Source organism: Euprymna scolopes, chromosome 41 (assembly GCF_053919585.1).
Source record: "Euprymna scolopes isolate OS-2025 chromosome 41, ASM5391958v1, whole genome shotgun sequence".
Classification (NCBI taxonomy): domain Eukaryota; kingdom Metazoa; phylum Mollusca; class Cephalopoda; order Sepiida; family Sepiolidae; genus Euprymna; species Euprymna scolopes.
The window spans coordinates 11,668,926-11,693,134 of NC_136522.1; the positions used below are offsets into that span (position 1 = coordinate 11,668,926).

A 24,209-nucleotide genomic window follows, 5' to 3' on the forward strand; every position below is an offset into this window, starting at 1 on the left:
ATCAAGTTGACACACCAGTTCATGCTTGATCACCGAAATTAAGCAACGTTGAACCTAGTCAGTATTAAATGGGTGACCATTTGGGACTTTCAGGTGATGTATGTGCTCTCTGCTTATCTCGGCATTGTTTCCAGTCGTTCTGGTCTTCTCCTTGCCACTGCACTCAAACAGTGCTGATTCAGGAGAGGTGTGGTTGGGGATTTCGCAACCCTTGCCTCACAATTACACGCGCAACTGCCCCTAAGGGGTATCCTTTGTCTTTCAAGACTGAACGAAAGCATGGGGGATGGGGGGATATTATCAGACAAGCCCCAAACTCTGTCCTATCGCAACAGTATTGCATTCCTGTGTCAGTAATTTAATAGAATGTCCTCTAATGAACTTATAGAACTTGTGCCCTCTCGATGCGCATACTCCTGAATAATACAGGCAGTAAATCCAATATTTTTACCATTTAAGTCCGTAGATGCCCCAAAGACTTTCCTCTCTTGGACTGCTAGACTCGGCCCCTCACCTGTCGGGCTGAGTGTCAAGAACGGATCCTTCACGAGTACTGTACCCTGTCTCCCTGCAGTCGAAGCCGCTAGGATACACATCCCATCATAGTTGGACTATAATGGGGTATGATCCAGTACAGTTGGGAGATTCTATTTATAAACGATGTTGCTAGGAACTGACGAATCGAATTTGTTCACGTCCTGCTACCAACCAATGAAAAACTAGAATTGCTCCATAAATATTAAACCTTTCTGTAGCAATTTCACATATGTTTTTTTTTCGTGTCAACACGGGAAGAATCTTTTGCTCTGTTGATTCCAACTCGAGAACTGTCTACTTAGAACCAATCACCTCCAGGACTTGTGCAGAACAACTAACCATCAGAAACTGTTCTGTTTACTGAGAACCAGTCACCTCCAAGACTTGTGTAGAACAAGAATGGAATACTGCTGTCACATCTGGGCAGGAGCTGCTAAAAACAGCCTATCCTGCCTTGACAGAGTACAAAATAGACTTCGTGGCTTAGTGGGGAATGCCATTTTGTCTTCCCTGTAACCTCTCTCCCATAGAAGAGACGTTGCGCGCCTATCTTTGTTTTATCGTTATTTCCATGGCAGGTGCTCGTCTGAGCTCCAATCTCTGCCCCCCCCTCGCCAATCTTTCACGAAAAACACCTGTCTAGCTGAAACCACTATCAAAAATTTCCCCCACTCTTTATCTGTGCCTAAATCAAAACGTAGATTCCACGAACGAAGCTTCTTTCTTAGAACTGCACGCCTGTGGAACTCTGTTTCGTCTGCTTGCTTCTCACCTGAATACAACCTGGATGTCTTCAAGTCCAACGTAAACAAATTCCTGATGAACCGCCCCCTTAAGTAGACATTTTTATTAACCCCCCACACTAACGTACTGTACATGCAATAACCCTTATCCCTCAGCGGCTTCTGGGCCTTGATAAGTGGTGATCACCTTGTAAAAAAAACCCCAAAAAACCCCAAACAATTAACCATCGGAAACTGTTATGAAACTAAACATAGCTTACACTTCTTCTCCGTGAGTCATGCAGACTAAATTTCGCCAAACTGCTGTAGTTTTCGGATGCCTATTCTCAAAGGGTGATGTGATGGATTAGCATTCTTTCAAACAGATCCCAGGTTAAATTCAGATTCCATAGGTGGAGTTGCTTAAACACTGTACTTAAGCACTGGATAACAAGGGTAGCTAATAATGGGCCGCATGTATGACAGCCGGACCCGGTCCCCCTTCCACGCCTCCGAGAAAAGTTAGAAATGGTTGTCAGCCAATTTTTAAGACAACACAAATCTCAATGTTTGGCCTTCGGAATGTACTAATCTTAATCCGATGGATTATTTTCTACGTGTCGTTCGCAAAAAAGATACCAATCGCCGTACCAATGCTACAAGAGAACAATTAATAGACAGAATTAAAGTTGTTTTGAGGGTCTTCCGAGGGAAAATGTAAAATAAGCCCAGACAGATATTTTGAGTAAAACTCTGCGAAAATAGTCGAATTTCGTTGCCTATCGAATTTCTTTGAAATCAATAAAATTCCATAAATACCAAGCGACGTTTTCCCTTATAAAACTGTCAAATTGATACCAAACACTATGTTATTATAGTCCCGGTCCGTACTATGTTGAGCGCACCTCACAACGATTTGAAATCCGAATCAAACAACACATTCAAACAAAATTCGATGTAAAATTATATACTATTTGATGTTTTGAATAAGGCTTATGGTTCATCCATTGTTGAGTATCTTATAAATAACTGTTCTTGTTATATGCCTACAATTAACCATTCGGCCAGGTCTGATACTATACTTTTTAAACATGGAATGCAGAGGTAGATCAGATATGAATGTACGGGAGTTATTCCAGTTTGCCATAGAGTATCAATATACAGTACAGTGGAGAGGTACATCTGAAGACTTATTGCATTTCATTTTTTATCTTAACTGATACGACGGAGTGGTCGGAGGATCCCAGGGGAGATAGAAAGGAACATAAAAATAGCTCAGGGGAAGTTGTGAGATAAAGATCTAGAAGGTTTGCACACTGACCGGTAGTATCGAGCACACGGGTGGGTTCGTGAACAATCTGAGTGAGGTCATAGGCAATGGCAAAATTATGACTAAACCTCCCCTCATCATCTGTCTTATTTGAGTGGGTCAGCCATTCCACATTATCGACACTGAAGTCACCGCAAATGTGAATGTTAGCCAAAGGATGAGCAAACAGGATGAGGTCAATTTTCTCAGATATACTCTTAAAGACACTAACCCCGCTGTTGTGGGGGCGATAGAGGAAAACATAAATGCGGTGGTGTAAGCAAGTGCAACCCGGAAGCACATATATGGTAAATTAGGGTCTAATATTGGGTATAATAATGAATAGAGGATTGGCTCTATAATAATAAATACAAAATCTGCATAAATTCAAATATATTTAAGAATATTTTTCGAGCAGAGACCGTCGGGCAGTTTGCTAGTATATATATATATATATATATATATATATATATATATATATATATATATATATATATATATATATATATATATATATATATATATTAGGCACGACCAAAACAGAAGGAGAGGGTAAGTAGTTTTTGACGGAGTCTCTCTTTAAAAGTCTACCAAAAATCAAATAATTATCCAATCAATACGAAATCTTCATCAATTATTAAGTGAAGAAGAAACCTTATAATGGTGTACTTTTTTCATAAGCGATATATATATATATATATATATATATATATATATATATATATATATATATATATATTGCCTACAAACCCCATTCTTTATTTGTGGTTACAAATATGCTTAAAATAGTCAGCCGAAACTGAACAAAATATATTGTATTGTGGAGAGGGGGAGGATTGTAGATAAAAAAAAAACAACTGCGCACGTATCAGATTCTAATGTTGGAAATCCGAATTTTCAATGTGTTTAATTTTTCATCAATTTTGTTTTGAAATGTGAAGTTCGTTGCACATGTTAACAATAATCATTCTTTCAGATGAGCAATATATATATATATATATATATATATATATATATATATATCCATTATTTTTCTCGAAAAACACTACTTTTAAATCTTTGAAAAATAAATTAATAATTCTCTTTAAGTTGGCCCACTATTCCTAATATATCATTAAATAAAATCCAAAGCTTTGAAGAATCGATAAAAAAAATCGATAAATAAGTGCGCTTTTTTTCTAAAAATACGATAATTTCTTTCGGCATTTTGTCGTTACGTGACATTTCCGCACCTATGGTAGAACACAAATGCCTACAAACAGTTGTTCGTATTTACTAACAATTTTTTTAGCTCCCCCTTTTTCCTTTTTTGCTGTGATTAGCGCTTGACTTTAAAGTGTGGGGGACTTTTGCATCTACAACAATCTATCGTCCAGAAACACAACGTCCTGAAGACGACTAAGCGTGATACTAGATGCAGGAGTTTTCTTCAACACGTTCGGCGCCTAGCATTCACAAAATGGTCACCCACCTGGTACTGGCCAGCCTCATCGTTGCTCAAATTCGGGGGGGGGGGTTTATGTAAGCAACAAATGTGCATCGCTTATGAAAAAAAAAAATTAAATCCTAATAAATTTGATACTTCACTATATCATCGAAACAAACGTTAAAAATAAATGGGAAGTTATAGGACTAAATGACTTCACTTATTCATGTAAAGGCTACTGTAGTTTCTTTCAAACTAATGTTAAGTTTTGGATTTTTTAATTTCGCTACGCGAAATCTATAGACTGAGATAAAAGATGGAATTATTTGAAATTCAGGCATTTATTTTATAATATTTTTTGCATATTCCCAGAGCAAATCATCCTAAATCTTATTTAGACAAAAAATATAATTGATTCAAAAACCTTTTAAATATATATATATATACTAGCATTTCAGCCCGACGTTGCCCGGGTGTTTGGAGGTGTATGCTGAGCAAAAAAAAAAACAGAGTAAATTTTTTTTTAATTTGACCCCTATTATGACCCCTTAAAATTTATAGTTTCGGGCTCAAATAACTTTATTAAATTAGATCCAGGTTCAAGGAACCTATATCTAAAATTTCAAGTGTCTAGACCCAAAATTGTCGGAGGAGTTTGGTAGAGTTCTAAAAGGTCAAATCGTTGTATTTTAACCCCTTAACAGCTAAATTTCTGGCTGACACCCGTCACATCGATTTTTCCAAATCTCAGTACCCGGTATTTAAAATTTCGAGTCTATAGACTAAAAATTGACAGAGTTGTTGCGTAGGGAAATGTACACAGACAGACAGACAGACAGACAGACACGTTCACTTTTATATATATATATATATATATATATATATAATGTGTGTGTGTGTGTGTGTGTTATCTATCGAGATGATAATGGCGGTTAATAGTGTTTATTTCGGGGGGGGGGTAGAATTTTAAATTTACAATTTTATTAAAAATAGTAGAAAAGTTTTATATTACTCTGCTAAAATTATGATAAGATTTCAGGCTTTTATATTCTTGCTCAAGAATAATGGATTTTAATAGATTGTAATTCGTACAATTGTTTTTTCTACCATTTTTTGGGTCGTGTTTTGAGAGAGAAAAAGGGAAAGAGGGAAAGAGAGAAAGCGAGAAAGAGAGAAAGAGAGAAAGAGGGAGAGAGAGAAAGAGAGAAAGAGGGAAAGAGAGAAAGAGGGAAAGAGAGAAAGCGAGAAAGAGAGAAAGAGGGAAAGAGAGAAAGAGGGAAAGAGAGAAAGAGAGATAGAGAGAAAGAGGGAAAGAGAGAAAGAGGGAAAGAGAGAAAGAGGGAAAGAGAGAAAGAGAGAAAGAGAGTAAGAGAGGAAGAGGGAAAGAGAGAAAGAGAGAAAGAGAGAAAGAGGGAAAGAGGGAGAGAGAGAAAGAGAGAAAGAGGAAAAGAGAGAAAGAGGGAAAGAGAGAAAGAGAGAAAGAGGGAAAGAGAGAAACAGAGAAAGAGGGAGAGAGAGAAAGAGAGAAAGAGGGAAAGAGAGAAAGAGAGAAAGAGGGAAAGAGAGAAAGAGGGAAAGAGAGAAAGAGAGAAAGAGGGAAAGAGAGAAATAGAGAAAGAGGGAGAGGTGCACATTGATCTCTGTATGTCTGTCTATATATCGACTTCCATATCTGTCGTCTCGTTGTAAGATTTTTTAGGGGTACCGATAAGGAAAAACCGTTTGCAATATGTGTGATAAAAAGTTGTTTAATTAAGTAAACATTCCACAAGAAAATCAATCAGCCAATAAAGATCATAACACATCGATAATAACAGCCATTCTGGCTAGATAACAAACAGTATAAAAATATAAAAAATATAATAACAAAATATAAATATCATAGATTTCGTTTAAAGGTTAAAAAATATTTCTGCCTATTAAAAAACCATTAGCATTTATAGATCATAACATCTAATTGGAAAAACAAGTATTTATTCTTAATGTCATCAGTCTTCTAAGGTCACGTGTCTGCTAAAGTTTTCTGTTCAACTTTATATATAGACCAATTATCTATCTATCTACATGCGTCTATATTTATTCATATTTGTATGACAGAATATCAAAACATTATCGCTACCGTCGGTTTCAAATCCAAACAAAGGGGACTAATATCTGGTGGTCACCTATATTGGACTCTCTTTAGCCACTGTTTATATCCAGCTCTCCCGAAATGGCTTCTCGCACGCTGTACGAATCACTTCAACAGAAACACTTTAGATAGGTTTTCAAAGAACTTAACATAAATATTCCATAAACTGGAATTCGAAATCACCCTGGAAAAAGTATAATTCCGCCACAGTTTTCAAGAATATACTCGTGAACATTAATAAAAAAAATCTCAGACATGTCATCAAATTCAGAGATTTTCGAACAAGAAGCACCACATTACAATGTAGCATTCTAAAAAAGCGGGTTACAGAAAAGATTTCATATCAGCCCAATCAAAAACCAACTAAAAACAGTCACAATAGAAAACGAAATATTATCTGGTTCTCACCTCCTTTCTCCCTCAATATTAAAACACGAGTAGGCCATGTTTTCCTTAAGATACTGAACAAGAAGTATACAAATTATTTAATACAAATATAAGTAAAATATGGTACTCTCCGATCCCATCTAAAATACCATTATCCCAACAAAGCCGAACTCAAGAGAAAGTGTGGCCTGATTTTTCAGTGTCAAGAGCAAATTGCTACATATAGCGAAACTGCAATATATATATATATATATATATATATATATATATATATATATATATATATATATATATATATTTTACACAGTGATCATCACTTATCAAGGCCCGGAAGCCACCCAGGGATAAGGGTTATTGCAAGTACAGTACGTTAGTGTGGAGATTTGATGAAGTGTTTACTTAAGGGGGCGGTTCATTAGGAATTTGCTAACATTGGACTTGAAGACATCCAAGTTGTAGTCCGGAGGGAAGCAGGCAGACGGAACAGAGTTCCACAGGCGTGCAGTTCTAAGAAAGAAGCTTTGTTCATGGAATCCGCGTTTTGATTTAGGCACAGATATAGAGTGGGGGAAATTTTTCACAGTGGATTCAGCTAGACGGGTGTTTTTCGTGAAAGATTGGCGAGGGGGGACCAGAGATTGGAACTCAGACCAGCACCTGCCATGGAAATAACGATAAAACAAGGATAGGCTCGCAACGTCTCTTCTGTGGGAGAGAGGTTGCAGGGTAGAGAAACGGGCATCCCCCACTAAGCCACGAAGTCTATTTTGTACTCTGTCAAGGCAGGATAGGCTGTTTTTAGCAGCTCCTGCCCAGATATGGCAGCAGTATTCCATCCTTGGACGTACTTGGCTTATATATATATATATATATATATATATATATATATATATATATATATATATATATATATATATATATATGTATATATATATATAAGTGTGTGTGCATATATAATAATCCGCATACAGTACTGCTTTATTGTATCACAGCTTATGAGTGCAGCTAGACTAGCACATTTTCCTAGCCGTTGATCGTACCTACAACCATCGCGTTAGCAGTCGGCAGTTCTAACAACAGGACCACGAATAGGTGCTCGTAAATATCTCTCATCAACTGCCTATTAAACAAACACTTTCCCATCGATTCACAGTGCTCGAACTACTATTCTGTTTACAAACAAACGGATAGTGAGCTTCGTTTAATTACTAACCAAAGCATCGAATGAAATAAATTTACGACAGTGCTTAACCCGAAGAGGGGAGACTTATTAGTCATCCACATACAGTACTGTTTTGTTGTATCACAACTGATCACTTCAGTGCGGCTAGACTAGAACTTCCCCAGCCATGGATCGAACCTATAATCATCACGTATATATATATATATATATATATATATATATATATATATATATATATATATATATATATATATATATATATATATTATTTTGGACCATCTTCCAATTACGTGAAGAATGGAAATTCAATTAACTTTCTTGGATTTATATTTTTAGACTTTACCCTCATTTGATAATTTATGTTTTCACTAGACTAATCACCTTTTTCTTCACCATATTCCTTCTGTTTCACTTTTTTGTTATCAAGTAAGATCTTTGAATTACTTGCAGTTTCATCAAATACTTTTGTATGCAAAATCCGATCCCGCATTTTGCTAATTCCTACTCTCTGATGAGAAGGAAAGTATTTCTTCGAAACTCCGCGGATTAAGGACTATCCACTTATTAAGTGTTTCCTTTTCAGATTAAATATGTTTTTAACTCTTTTTCAAAGTGTTTTTTTAACATGCTTTATTAACTATTTGCTCTTATATATATATATATATATATATATATATATATATATATATTCTAGCAGATCAACAAGTTTTACCCTTTAATACTTTTATTGTCATCTAAATCAGTGTAATCGCCCATTTTAAAAAGATCAAATCGCTTGATTGTCAGCTCTAGTTAGGGACAACCCCCACAATGTACCGGAACCGGAAGGAGGCTTCACACGCCTCACTGCAGTGACTTTGCTCACAATATATTTTCGTCTACATTTCACCGTAGAGAATCTACTGTTGATTTTATAAAATTACCTGTAAATAATGGCTTCAATTAAAGTATAAAATGCAAAAGTCAAGTATCAGGGTTCAGTTGTGCCCTAAAAAAAAAAAAACATTCATTTCGAACGCGCCCCTGTTTTATCAAAGAACCAACTGTGGCTTTTATGAATTATTTTTACATAATTTGAATTAAAGTAAAAAGTACAGACGTCAAGCATAATGGTTTAAACGTGCTCTCAAAATGGATATTCATTTCGAACTCGCCCTTATAAAAGAATCGGGAACTGTATCGGAATCGTGGAAAATATTTCTCACCAAGCATTACATACAACGTTAAATGTGATCTCGAGGCAATGCTTTCAATTTGAAGGAACTGCAAAAGTGTTAGTAACAGGCACACAATATGCATTGTATTAGTGGCAAAAGCAAGATACACACACACACACATATATATATATATATATATATATATATATATATATATATATATATATATAAAAAACAAACAAATGATTAAAGAATGAAAAGACATGAAGAGGAAGGAAAGAAATGCACCGAAAATTGTAAGTGATGGGAAACAAGGGCAGATAACCGATGCAACAAAACGGAAGGTATGTGAGTGAGGAGAAGGAAGAGGTTGATTATTGTAGTGCGGAAAAAATATGTAAAGAAAACGAAACAAATATTCAGACAGTGTCGGCGCTTCGTCTACTAATCGTCTGTCACGACAGAGTGAAGATACCGGAGCGAGGGTCTGCTATATTTCGACTTCATTAATTTAAATTTGTTGCCAGAAAATATTAGATTAAGTTAATATCAACAGTAATTGTACACGCACGCACGCACACACACACACACACATACACACACTAAACGCACACACGCACACCACACACACATACACACATACACACACTAAACACACATCACACACGCACACACGCACACACACGCACACACACACATACACACACGCACACACACGCACACACACGCATGCACACATATATTATTAATATTATTTCTAGCTGAATACAATATGACTGTCTTCAAGTCCAACGTAAATAAATTCTTAACGAGCCGTCTCATTAAGTAATCCAATTTACCAAATTTTCACTACTAACGATTACTACGATATTGTTCTCTCGACTGTACATTCATTAACCCTTATCCTCGAATAGGCTTCGGGCCTTGATAAGTGTTTACTTCTATGTAAAAAAATATAAACTAATTTTTCCCACTCTTTATCTGTGCCTAAATCAAAACGTAGATTCCATGAACAAAGCTTCTTTCTTAGAAGTTCACGCCTGTGGAACTCTGTTCCGTTTGCCTGCTTCCCACCTGACTACAACGTTGATGTCTTCAAGCCCAACATAAACAAATTCCTGATGAACTGCCCCCTTATAAAGACACTTTATCAAATCTCCAATACTAACGATCACTACGATACTATTCCATTGCTGTACACTTAATAAACCTTATCCTCGAGTGGTTTCCGGGCCTTGATAAGTGGTGACCTCCATGTAAAAAAAAAAAAATACATGATTTCAATACTGGACATGCTTATATTTCAGACAAATAGTTGGTTAAAACCAGAAATCCTCGTCGGGCGACTTAATGAATTATTACTTTCCACAGAAGAAACCTGTCCACAAATGCAAAATGTTTTGTTTATTTGAGGACGCGTTTTTTTCTGTAGAAAGCAAATATTTATTAAGTCGCCTGATAAGGTCTTCTGGTTTTAAACGACCATTTGTTTGAAACATTAGCATTCCAGTGTCCATGTAATTTTTTTATAGTAATAAGAATTAATCTTGCTCCTAGTGTATTGCGCACTCTTAATAATTTCGTTAAATTCATTAGTTATCACTCTTGAATACTTTGACGTGCAGGGTGGTTGAAAAGCAACTCCCTATTTAAAAATACACAGGATTAATTTTGGAAATATAATTCATAAAATTAATGTATATAAGAAAAACATAATACAAGGATTTTCAATAACTGGATTCGGCATTAAATAACTCAGAAAGGGGTGATATGCCGTAAAACAAAAACAACCAACCAAGGATTTTCATTTAAAATTCAATATCCACGCCTTCATTCGCCACTAGCATTTCAGGTCGACCAAGAATTGTTTCAACTGATTTTACAAGAAACTCTCGCAGAATGATAGCCATAACTTTACGTATTCGCTCTTCAAGACAACTAGGAATCTTATCATGTCGAGAGATAGAAATTTGGCCAATTATTAGTTCTTGGGACACTATTGGAGATTTGATTTTTATGCAAGATGGAGATCCTTTGCACATTACTATTGTCGTTCGTGAATGGTTAAATACCCGATTCCTTGGAAGACAGAGTTGTTGTCGTTCGTACAAATGGCTGGCCAGAAGTCTTGAATTAACGCCTTGCGACTTTTTCTCTAGAATTGAATTAAAGAGTAAGTCTATTTAACTAAATCAAGAAATTTAGAAGAACTTCAAGTGCGAAGACGTGAAGTTATTACAATCGTACCGCAAGAGTACCTTGTCATATCAATCTGGTCGATTTGAAAAGCTAGTGGCGAATGACAGCGCCTATATTGAATTTTAAATAATAGTCGATGCCTTATAGTCTTCTCGTATTCATTAATTGTATGAATTATATTAAAAAAATAAGTTGTATATATTTTAAATATGGAGTTGCTTTTTAATCACCTTTAATCACTTTGTATATATATATATATATATATATATATATATATATATATATATATATGAATTCTGACGATGTTAGTTGGACATTTCCTCTCTTTGGGGATCTTCCTCTAGTTGAAACAATATGTAAACTCATTCTGGACTCACAGTAATAAATTTCTTATATACTGCTCTGGCTACACATTGAGCACTCTACTCCGTTTTTTTTCACCACTGGTAAATATATATATATATATATATATATATATATATATATATATATATATATATATATATTCTAAGTTTTGAAAATATATATGGCAAACTTACTACCGAGCTCTACCTGTGTATCGAGCACTGGAAAATTTACGCATAAATCATATCTTTGTATACTAATTTATGTGATAAAATGAAGTTATATATTACTTTTAAACTACCTTTAATAACTTTGTATATATAAATATACCTTAAACCACTTTATATATATATATATATATATATATATATATATATATATATATATATATAGCGACGGCCATAATATCAATATAGATACCAAACATTTAAAAATTCTTTTTACAAAAAATCAATAATTGGGAAATAAAGGAATTTAGGAACCCAACAAATGGGATATATTTAAAAAATGTTTTTCTTTTTTTTTAAATGGCTTAGGGCTCTCCGTAAAAACTTCACATAACTCTGTTCTTGAATAAGGATACGAAAATAAGGCGATACATTAATATTTAAATGGGCTTTTCCGTAACCACAACCAAGGTAAACGTTTCTCGCATGCTTTTGCCGTTAGGGATTCACCCCCGCCTTTTTTCTTTGTATTTAACAAAATGCTACATTGCCTAAAGTGTGCTTATTCATAAAGTCTGAAGAAATGCTGGTTTTTGAAAATTTTCAAACGATATAATGCTTGAAATTGTCGAACTAGACTTGAATATATTTAACTTGGTATATATATATTATTGTACATAACTTGATGTATGCCACAATAAAAAGCATTGTTTTCCGAAACGATCGTACAGATAATTGATTTTGTTATTGTTCCTTCTTATGAAACGGATTTTTAATTTAATTATAATTTGATTTTTAAATTTTAAATTATCAATCACATTACTTAATATATATATATATATATATATATATATATATATATATAGTGGAGATGGTAATTAATAAAAACTGAAGAAAGTGCTCGATACTGTTGTAGAGCAAATATGCGTTTTATTTTTTATTACCGTATCTTTCTGTTAAGTTAGCCGAGTAGCCGAAACAATAATGTACCTATTTACAATGCCTCCCCACGGGACAGAGTTAGACACGAGGGTCGTTTTTTAACGTGGAGAAAAGAAAAAGGTACAAAAATAAAAATTTTCTCAATCGTGAAGGATTTCTCCTCCACTGAAAGAGAACGAGAAATGGAAGTGCAGCATCTGAAGAACAGATACTACACTTTGATCTTGGCCAAACCGAAACAATAATGTAACTTAACCGAAAGATACGGTAATAAAAATAAAACGTATATATATATATATATATATATATATATATATATATATATATGCATACATACATACATACATACACACACATACATATATATATAGGAGTGTGTGTATATATATTTCTTGAATATCTTTAACTTGGTGTATATATATATATATACACAATTAAAGATATATATATATATACATATATATATATGTATATATATATAGGTGTGTGTGCATATATATATATATATATATATATATATATATATATATATATAAAGAAAGTAAATGTGTACCTGTTTTTCCGATGCCAAAAACGATTCTTTTAATTGTTTCTACAACTTTGTTTAATACTATGCTGATGCTAATGATAAAACGATTAATATTTATTGATTTTAAGTACAATTGTAAACTAAAGTCATAGATCTAAGTGTATTTTTACGTTTACAAAAATATATGCACATATTACATGGGTTTTATAATAATATAATGGGTTTATAAAAATAAAAAAATAATAAATAAAACAGGATGTTTATAGTTATATATTTAATGATGTAAAATAAAACGAAATCAGAATCTGTAAATGTATCGGAATCAGAAAAATATTAGAATCTTCTCACCAGTAATATATATATATATATATATATATATATATATATATATATATATATATATATATATATATATATATAACTATTTCATTTATTCACATAAATTTACTATACGGAAGTATAGATTTATGCGTAAACTTTAAGTATTTACTTCAAAAGTGCTCAATACGTAGGTAGAGCTAGTTAGTAATTTATAAAATATATATGGCGATTAAGCTACACGGAATATTCTGCATTTCATCCAACTATAGGATTCGTCAGGCTTATGTGCGCATAAGCCTGACGAATCCTATAGTTGGATGAAACGCAGAATATTCAGTGTAGCTTAATCGCCATATATATTTTATAAATTACTATATATATATATATATATATATATATAATATATATATATATAATAAAATAAAGCCGTATTCCTGTCCACTTGCTTGTACACAACTTGGTTAATATGTAAAAATAGTAAACTATTTCGCAAATAAAGTTTAATACAGAATGTTTTCTATATATAGTAATTATCTTAAGGGAATCTACATTCAAGCAGTAAACTCGTTTACCGATAACATTAAATAAAATCTATTTTAGTAATTAGCTCTATGTTATTGTTTATTCTATTGGCATTGTCTTCCTTGTTATATGTAGCAATATTATTTGAAGTTGATTTATTTAATTTTTTTTAATTTAATTTTTATTTAGTTAAATTTAATTTTAATTCATATTAGCATACCCAAGTTTCCTTTAAAAACAGCCCTGAGTTTATTATTTAAGCTGTGAGAGTTATTTCTCTTTAAATTATTTCCCGTTTAATTTCCATAGACGAAAATCGGTGTATTTTATGCTTCCAGAAATCCAACATTTGCAGGAAAATACTAAACATATATTTTGGTTTTTCTTAAATAGTACTGATTAAACACTTCGCCCGCCAATATTTTCCAATGTCGGGTATATACAGCTAGTATATATATATATATATATATATATATATATATATATATATATATATATATATATATATAAAATTTTACATATATGTTAGCTGAACCTACCCGATGTTAGTGAAGTGAAGTCATTTTAGTTTTTTATTTTCACTTTTTTTTTTATCTGATACATAAAAATAAATAGAATTTTAGTTTTAAGGGAAATAACTCCTGTTAAAGCAAAAAAAAAAAAACCCCAAAAAACCCACATTGAAAACCATGTTAATTTAATTTTATTTATTAATTATTTTTATCAAATGAAATGGTTGGTTGGTTGTTTTTTGTTTTACGGCATATCAACCCTTTTCGGGTTATTTAATGCCGAACCCAAAGATTTTGAAGAACATTTTTTTTAATAGAAGATATTTGTTGTTTTCACGTCGGTTTCTATTTAACCCATAGTTGGGACCCTAACAGGTACTACCACTCCGGGTCAGAGTGGACCTGGGAGCAATAGTAATTAAAGGGTGGCTCCACACTCCCCAAAGCCCACAAGCCTGGACCTCACCACTGGATATAGTTTAAGGTCATATCCAGGACCCCCATTGAGGGACTTTTACCCTCTGCAGGGGGGGGGCAGTCGGCGTATTCTAATGCCCCACCGACAGAGCCCAAATGAAATGAAATTTATTAAAAAAAAAAATATAGCAAAGTGTAGCAAGCCATGTAGATAGACACCTTGAAGGTGTGCACATTTATGTATCTATGTACCATCGGAAGGTTTTGTCCAAGGTGACCTGAAATCCTGAATATAATAGATTTTGAAATTACCAATTGTAAGCTGTTCTGGTCAGAACATGCTGCCCTCTTGTCATGATACGAAAGTCTGTGGTAAATATTTTGTTGTACCCAGAAGGGAACACTATTTGAAAAAAGCTCTCGAATGATATATTTAGAATTCTGGTTGATGGTGTATTACGCCAGACTCGCATATCCACGCGTCCTCCGCTGCTAAAGTAAAGACGACTATGCTGAATCTAGCGATGCCTTGAAGTTTTTGGTCGCCTGTAAATTAATTACGAGTTAAAACATCTTCCCTAAAAATATATGTCGGGCTGTGTTGAAGAAAATATTTGATTAGTTTTTATGTGACGAATATACTTGTGAACAATGATGATGTTGCTGATAATGATAATCATTATTATTATTAACCACAACTCAATCGCGTAATCATCATCAGCATCATCATCTTTCTAAAATTGACAGCAATTTCAATCTTGCCTGCATGAAATTTATTGGCAAAAAACTAGTAAAGTGCAACAAGCCGTGCAAAAAGAAATCTTGAACGTGTGTACATCTATATATCTATATATTGTCTGAATGTTTTATCATCATCATCATCATCATCATCATCACCATCATCATCATCATTATTTTTATTATCACAATCATCGTACTCCTCTTCATCATCATCATCATCATCATCACTATCATCACTATCATGACCATTATCATCACCATGATCGTCATCTGCACTATTAAAATCATCATCATCATTAGCACATCACCAATATTAATATCATCACCATCATGATTGCCGTCGTCATCACAATAATCATCATAACAATCATCATCATCAACACGATCGTCAATATCATCATCATCATCATCATCAACATCAACACAATCATCATCATCACTACAACCACCACCACCATCATCATCATCATCATCATCATCATCATCATCATCATCATCATCACCAGCATCATTATGATCATCACTATCATCATCACCTGCATCATCATCACAAACATCATCATCATCATCATCATCATCATCATCGTCATCATCGTCATCATCATCATAATCATCATCACCGTCATCTGTTATACTCTGTGTTGTATTGTTTTTGATTAGTCAAAAAGTTTACATTTTATCAGACTATGTCGAAAGTAAATTTAAATTAATTGTAAAGATTTACTCATTTCAAAATTGTAAACATCTAATTTAGTCCAAAGAATTCTTAATAACATGACACCACAATTACTAATAAAAATTGGTGTTTCATAATCAAATTAAAATTTGACATCGTATACTCTCTTTAGATCTTGCCAGATAAGTTTATATGATATCAGTAAATAAGTAGAAAGCGTTCGTCCGTTTGGTCTCCGAGAAGACCCTTCTCCTAGATTAGTACGAATGCGACGTTAGCGCCGACACTGTATCCAGATGAAAGATATTGAAATGTGTGACGTCAACGATGGACAAAAAGAAATAGATTTGTTACCTAGAGGTGCATGCCCGATCAAAGGCAACGCCCAGGGAACTGAATGTTTTTTTTTTGTTGTTTTTTTTTAGAAAGAAAAAAGAAAGACGGAATAAAATGAAAGAATGACAAATGGCGAAGAATCAATGGAATTGGTGAAGGTAAATAAAGAAAAGTGAAAAGGACATCGTGGTAGAAATTCCCGCATCAATATATATATATATATATATATATATATATATATATATATATATATATATATATATATATATATATATATATATAGTCTTATTTATAGTATTCCGGATTTTACTGGATTTATGTAATTGAAAATTCGGTAATCGTTCATATACCAATAATTTCTAAGCCAAAAAGAGACGACTTAAACTGTAAGCTACAAAATTATCATATTTCATAATTGAGCATTCATATATTGTTTTAACAAAAACCAAGACTTTTAATAATGGTTTAATAGCAACAAATAGTGTATTTCATTGTTAGTTACAATTGTTTCAAGACTATTGGGACAAATTCAAACATCATGTTTTCTTTTCCTTATAAGGGAAATGGTTTCCACAATGTTTTATTGTTAAAGTGTTTTTTCATTCAATAAGTCTGAGGAAAGGCTGTTCTTGTGAAAATTTTCAAACGACATAATGTTTTAATTTGTCCGAATAGACTTGTAACAATTTTAACTAACGATGAAATACACTATTTGTTGCTATCAACCCATTCTTTGAAGTCTTGGTTTTTGTTAAAACAATATATATATATATATATATATATATATATATATATATATATATATATATATATATATATATACGCACACGCACACGCACACACACACAGACACACACACACACACACACACACACATATATATATATATAGATGAGCGCTTCCCTTAAAACAAATATACGTTTATAATGTAATCATTCAATAAGGCTATTTTTAAAATTCCAACCGTTTATTAAGCTCAATGCAAATGGATTTACACTTTCAGAGCATATGTAACTTTATTAAATATTTCAAAATCATAGGAATATACACTTAATTCACATTCAGATCGTTTAAATTACTGCCTATTACACGTGTTTCATTAAGTGCTATTAACTGAACGAATCGGCAGAGACTTTTTATGAGTTTATCAAAGAAGAAAAGGTTCAGTTTTTTTTCTTCTTTTCTTCTAACGAAAAATCTCTGATGATTTGTTTGGTTATACTATTCAATGGAACATGTGTAAGACGCAGTAAGTAAAACAGTTTAATTAAGTGTATATTCCTGTGATTTTGAAATGTTTAATAAAGTTATATATATATATATATATATATATATGTATATATATATATATATATATATGGTTTATAGTAATATTGTTTAGCAATTTAAATTCCAGTGCGATGCTGGTAATGTCGGACAAATATCCTTGTCATCTGCTAACATGTATAAACCAGCACGTTCCATCTAAAATCATGCAGGGGAGAATAGGATCTGGTAGTTTCCCTTCTTCTGAAGCCCTGGACTTCGCTATTGGCCAGCATTTGGTTGACAATCCATGCTGTGACGATAAATATAAATAGAGTGGTTTGAGGTATTACACAGAGCAGACCCCAAAGCTCATTTAAAGATTCTGAAGTCTGCCTCTGTTGCGGTTCGAAAACCTTCTTTATGCGCCGGCAAAAGGAGACAACAAAAGCGTTATTTCTCTTTGGGGAACTTTGATCCCTCGTTGTGCCATTTTTTAATTGGTTTTAAATGCTGATATATATATATATATATATATATATATATATATATATATATATATATATATATATATATTAATCATTTAATTGAAACATACTCAGTTTTTATATACTAATCCTAATGGATAAAAATATTTTCTCACAAATAAAATGTTATAATGAAAAACAAAGATTTTATATAAAAGTTTGATGAGTTTGGAAAAAAATCAAGGCTTAATAAATGCTTTATATTGGGTCCCCAAGCGTATAAAAATTACATGAATTGAAAATGAAATTATGATAATTAATAAACAAAAAAATACGAAAATAATTGATCTGAATTAAAATAAATTCAGCATGACCATAATCTTCAAAAGGAGAAGGAACGTAAGGACGTGTCGATTCCATGAACCGTGTGTGTTGTCAAAAATGGTGTTTTTTTTAAAAAGTTTTTTCAGGTAAAAAATCTGATGAGTGCAGCAAACTTGTTAATCGCAATAAGAAACAATATTTTAATGGATACCTTTTAGAACGGAAATATATGACCAACTGAGAAAACCTGATATTTGGAACTTGGAGAATTATATATATATATATATATATATATATATATATATATATATATATATATATAATTCTACCCGACCGTTTTTTTGGCCGTCTGTAGCTTCCTCAGACTTTTACAGAAATGTTCGTTATAATGGGATGAAAGAGTGAATGATGTCAGTTTTTATTAATTACCATTTCTACTATATATATATATATATATATATGTATGTATATATATGTATGTATGTATGTATGTATGTATGTATGCATGTATATACACTCGTAAGCAAAAAAAAAATGGGCCAAACAAATTTTATATATTTTATTGCACTAAAAGCTATATTGAACAAAGAACAATTAGAACAAGGAAAGTTAAACGAGACTAATAACACAGAACAAGACATTTACTTTATTAAATGCTTAGGATGGAATCGCATTCCCTTTTGATTTCTTTATAAGATCAATCCTTTTAGACATGCTCTCAACCAAAGAGGAACACCGAAGAGGAGATGCTATTCCATTCACTTTGCACCATTTCCCACATTTTGTCATTGTTCGAAAAAGTTATTCCAGTCAATGCACGAGATATTACGGACCCAATAATCTCGATTGGGTTTAAATCGGGGCTTTGGCCTTGCCAAAACATCACATCAATTGAATTATCAGAAAACCATATTTTTGTGACTTTAGCAGTGTGTAGAGGGGCATTATCATGTTGAAAAATAATGTTCTGAGATATTTCCAGCTTCTGGATACTTGGTAACAGCCCTGTTTCTAATATTTGAATGCATTCCTTTTCACATCTAATAAGTTCCCCAATTCCTGCTGCAGTAAAAGTTCCTCATACCATTATCCCTCCATTCCCGTGTTTAACTGTTATTTTTATGCAACTTGGTGAGAATCTTTCTCCAGTTCTTCGAATGCACCGTTCGGGAGCATCACTAACAAGACAAAATCTTGATTCATCTAATCAGAAAATATTCCTGAACCAGTCTGTACTTTTCTTGCCATAACACGAGAAAAATCTCTTTCTATCATTGATGTTCTTCTTAGATAAAAATGGCTTCTTTGCAAATCATTTAGAAGAAAATCCCATTTCTTTCATTTGTCTAGATATTGTATATCTAGAAAGAGAATTTCCAGCCCCTGTTTTGAATTGTTTGCCATGGTAAACATAAGTTTTCTTTCGATCCTTCAAAACAGTTAATTTAAGACTGTGGTCGTTCTTCAAAGTGGATGCTCTAGGGCGACCAGATCCAGATTTCCTTTTTACCAAGCGTTCGACTTCGGACCTTTGACCAATTTGCTTCGCTACAGAAAGAGATGTTTTCACATTTTCTTTTCTTAAAATATAAAATAAATCTGCTCGTAAGTCATTTTGGACTGCCATAATCTTGCAATTCGTTTTTTTTTGTATATCGCCGCCAAGATGCAGTGTTACCATTTTTAGGATTAATTTTTCCACTTATTATTATATGCTATAATAATAATGATCTGCAACATAAAAATCTTCAGTAAAAATTAACAAAAATTAATGGAAAAATATTGAAAAATCGATTTCTTCCCCCTTTCACTCTTGGCCCATTTTTTTTTTTTTTGCTCATGAGTGTGTATATATATATATATATATATATATATATATATATAAATATATATATATATATATATATATATATATATATATGAGCGGATCACAGAAAGATTAGAAGATGATTTAAGTAGAAACCTATAGGCATAATTATAAGCTCAACATGAAAGGTGGAGCTTAGATACAGAAGAAATAAAATCGACATTACAAAAATATATACTAGTACACATAGATTTAATAAGCAATTCAACAAAGAAATTACATCAATAGGGGTAAGGGATATTAATGTTATATATACCTAGGTATTTCGAAACCTAATGCTTCTCATCAGAAAAGGGGTATACTTATGTCCAAATAAGTAATGCGACGTCGAATTTCTTATTTGTTACCTACCATCCCTTTTCGTCTTCTGATGAGAAGCATTAGGTTTGAAATACCTAGGTATAAAGAGCATTTGTATGTCCTATCCTTATTAATGTAATTTTCTTATTGAATTTCTAATTAAATCTATGTGTACTTGAATATTTGGGAAATATATGTACTAGTATATTTAAAAATATTATTCATTCAGTTCAATACATTTTAACTTATATATCAGATCGGTGCAAAAATAATATCGTTTTTTGAGGTTCAACTTCAAAGAAATTATAACTTCTTTCATAATAAACTTAATTAATCAAAATAAGAACCATTAGAATCGACACATTTTTGCCAGCGAGGAACAAGTTTATTTATTTTATTTTATTAGAAATCCGGAGTTCCGGACGCGATTAAGTCATTTAAGGCCGATTCGGCATCATCTCGCGTAAGAAATTGTCGAGATTCTTGAAAAAGTGATCAATGCTGGGCGAGAGACCCAGTGAACATGACGGGTGAGGCAGAGCCTCGTAGCCTAATTCGTTCAGCTTCTGCAGGGTCAGTTGAGCAACAAGCATTGCCATGGGGGGGGGAATTGGTTTTTTCATATTCTCGGGCACATACGTTGGAGCTACTGGTGCATTTCGTCAATTTGTCGGTAGTACTTCTCCGCCATAATCGTTTCGCCCGAATTCAAGAAGCTGTGATGAATGAGACCGAACGCAGAAAACCAAACAGTCACCGTAACCTGTTTTTGGTGCAATTTTGGTGTGGAACTTCTCCGACATCCAACTACTGTGTCGAATGTCGACGGTTGTCGTAGAGGATTCAATTCTCATCAAACGTCACAATCCGCTCGAGAAATGGGTTGTTTTTGTTGCGCAGAAGGAGCGTAGAAGACACCTCAAAACGACGATTTTTTTTTATTATCGTTCAATTCATGCGGCACCCATTTATCTAAATCTTTTGACTTCCCTATTTGCTTTAAATGGCGAACGACTGTTGAGTGGTCGACTTCGAGTTCAACAGCAACGTCTTGTGTGGTTTTGCTTCAATTAAAGCTTTCAAATGTTCGTTATGAACTGCAGACGGCCGGCCGCAACCGTCTTCATCTTCGAGACTCTCGTCACCATTGTGAAATTTCTTGAACTACCGTTGTGCCACACGTTCGTTAGTGATACCTGGGCCAAACGCATCCTTGATAGCATGAGCTGCATCGGCAGCTTTTCGGCCTAGTTTGAACTGGAACAAGAAAATCGTGCGGATTTGAATTTTGTCCATGCTGTCGAAAAGCCTGGAAAAAATGAATAGAAAGAGATTGAGAACTGTAACAAACAACACGATTCGATAGAGCGAAATACGCGCTTCAAAATATATATAACATGGCTGTATTTGTCAATGAATTAATTCAGAAATCACATATAAATATAACATATGTGAGACACTTCAATTTCTTGTTCTCTGTCAGTGGATGAAAAATCCTTCACGACTGAGGAAATTTGTATTTTTGTTCCTTTTCTCCACATTAAAAAACGACCCTGGTGTCTAACTCTGTCCCGTGGGGAGGCATTGTAAATGAGAACATATGTGAGAAAACGATATTATTTTTGCACCAACCTAATAAATAATGTTAGGCTCTCGTCAGCCATTTTTTCTCTCTTACAGGAGCCTTACATTATTTACTGTTCAGTTTTTAAATAAATAAATGGATAAATAACCAACCCATATATATATATATATATATATATATATATATATATATATATATATATATATATATATATATATCTGTGTATATATACCTGTTTGCGAAACTCTATGTTTCCTCGACCATAATAGCATACAGAAATTTAAAGTAATATTTTAAATATCATGTAGGTAAACATATTGCTGCTAAACTCCCCAACCAGGTCACCTTCTATAAAATGTGCTTATACCTGTGTATCTTCTTCTGCTTCGGTGGAATATATCTCGTTCAGAAAGAACAAATATTCATGAATTTAAAATTTGCCTTTAATTCACGTCTTATAAACCTAAATAATATTGGCCCATTATAATAAGTGCCGCACTCATAAGAATTAGTGTTGATCCTTTAGTATATAATATATAGTGACTTATTATTAGTGATGATGCGTTATATTAGTAGTGACTCCTTATGATTAGTGGTAACTATTTATGATGAATAATGACCCCTTATGATTAGTGGTGACTTATTATAATTAGTGGTTATCCCTACTTGGGACTTATTATGATGAATAATGACCCGTTATGACGAGTGGTGACCTCTTTATGTTAATTAGTGACCCCTGATGATTAGTGGTGACTTATTATGATTAATTGTGGTCTTTTATGATTAATGGTGACCCCTTAGTGATGATTTATTATGGAAAGTGGTGATCTATGTTTATTATTGACCCATCACGTTTAGTGGTGAATCATTATGACTTTTTATAAGTGGTGACCTATTTGGATGAGTAGTGACCTCTTATTATTAGTGGTGACCCCCCTCATGATTTTTGGTGACTTCTAATGGTTTGTGGTGACCCCCCTCATGATTTTTGGTGACTTCTAATGGTTTGTGGTTACCCCCTCATGATTTTTGGTGACTTCTAATGGTTTGTCGTTACCCCCCTTCATGATTTTTGGTGACTTCTAATGGTTTGTGGTTACCCCCTCATGATTTTTGGTGACCCATTAGGATTAGTGGTGAGCCATTACCTTTAGAAATGACCCATTCGTATAAGTGAAGGAGAAAAAAAAAACAACAACGAGTGTTGCTGACTTAAATATAATGGAAAAATAGAAGGAAATTAGGTTTAATTTGTGTCTGTGGAAAAGAATTTCAATAAAGTTTCTGAACAAAAACAAAAAAAAAACAAAAAAAAAAAACAAAAACAAAGGAGAAATGCTAGCATTTAGTGGGTTGCAAAATATGACCCGTCAAAAAAAAAAAAACCCAGAAAAACTCACTTCTGGAATATCTACTTGGCGACGTATCTGTTGTACGAAGGGCTTCAACCATTTTGTGGACCGGAGTTTTTATCGTTGCCTCGTAGACACCAATCTCTTCTCCCAGCTGCACAAGTAATTCTTCAATGGCGTTGTTTTTCTGCAAACCAATAAATGAAGACCAATCACAAATACAAATAAATATTTTTCATCCATTTGAAAATATATTGGCGAGACATTTTGAATGACACTGAGATCGTTTTCGTTCAAAAATTTTTGCTAATATTGGTCAACCTCCTATATAAATGAAACCTACACTCGTATATAAAAGAACCTCCGTCTGTATTGCGTGTGTGACTGCGTTTCTTATAGAATTCGAAACAATTACGCTGCTTTTATAAAATTTCACACAAATGAATATTATGTGTCTGGGAGTGTTCTTAGATACATGTGTATTGGAATGCCTCCGATAAGTATAAAAAA

The 24,209-nt window shown here is 33.2% G+C and overlaps 1 protein-coding gene across 1 annotated transcript in view; it reads right to left on the bottom strand.

Annotated features, from left to right (window-relative positions):
• Positions 1-24,209, bottom strand: part of LOC145266352 (gamma-aminobutyric acid type B receptor subunit 2-like) — a 1,041,657-nt gene that overhangs the window by 232,128 nt on the left and 785,320 nt on the right. The window contains exons 16-17 of the mRNA XM_080121967.1: positions 23,748-23,886; positions 16,578-16,616 (exon numbers count right to left, since the gene is read on the bottom strand). Coding sequence (XP_079978093.1) covers positions 16,578-16,616; positions 23,748-23,886 — 178 coding nt within the window. The remainder of the gene's footprint in view (positions 1-16,577; positions 16,617-23,747; positions 23,887-24,209) is intronic.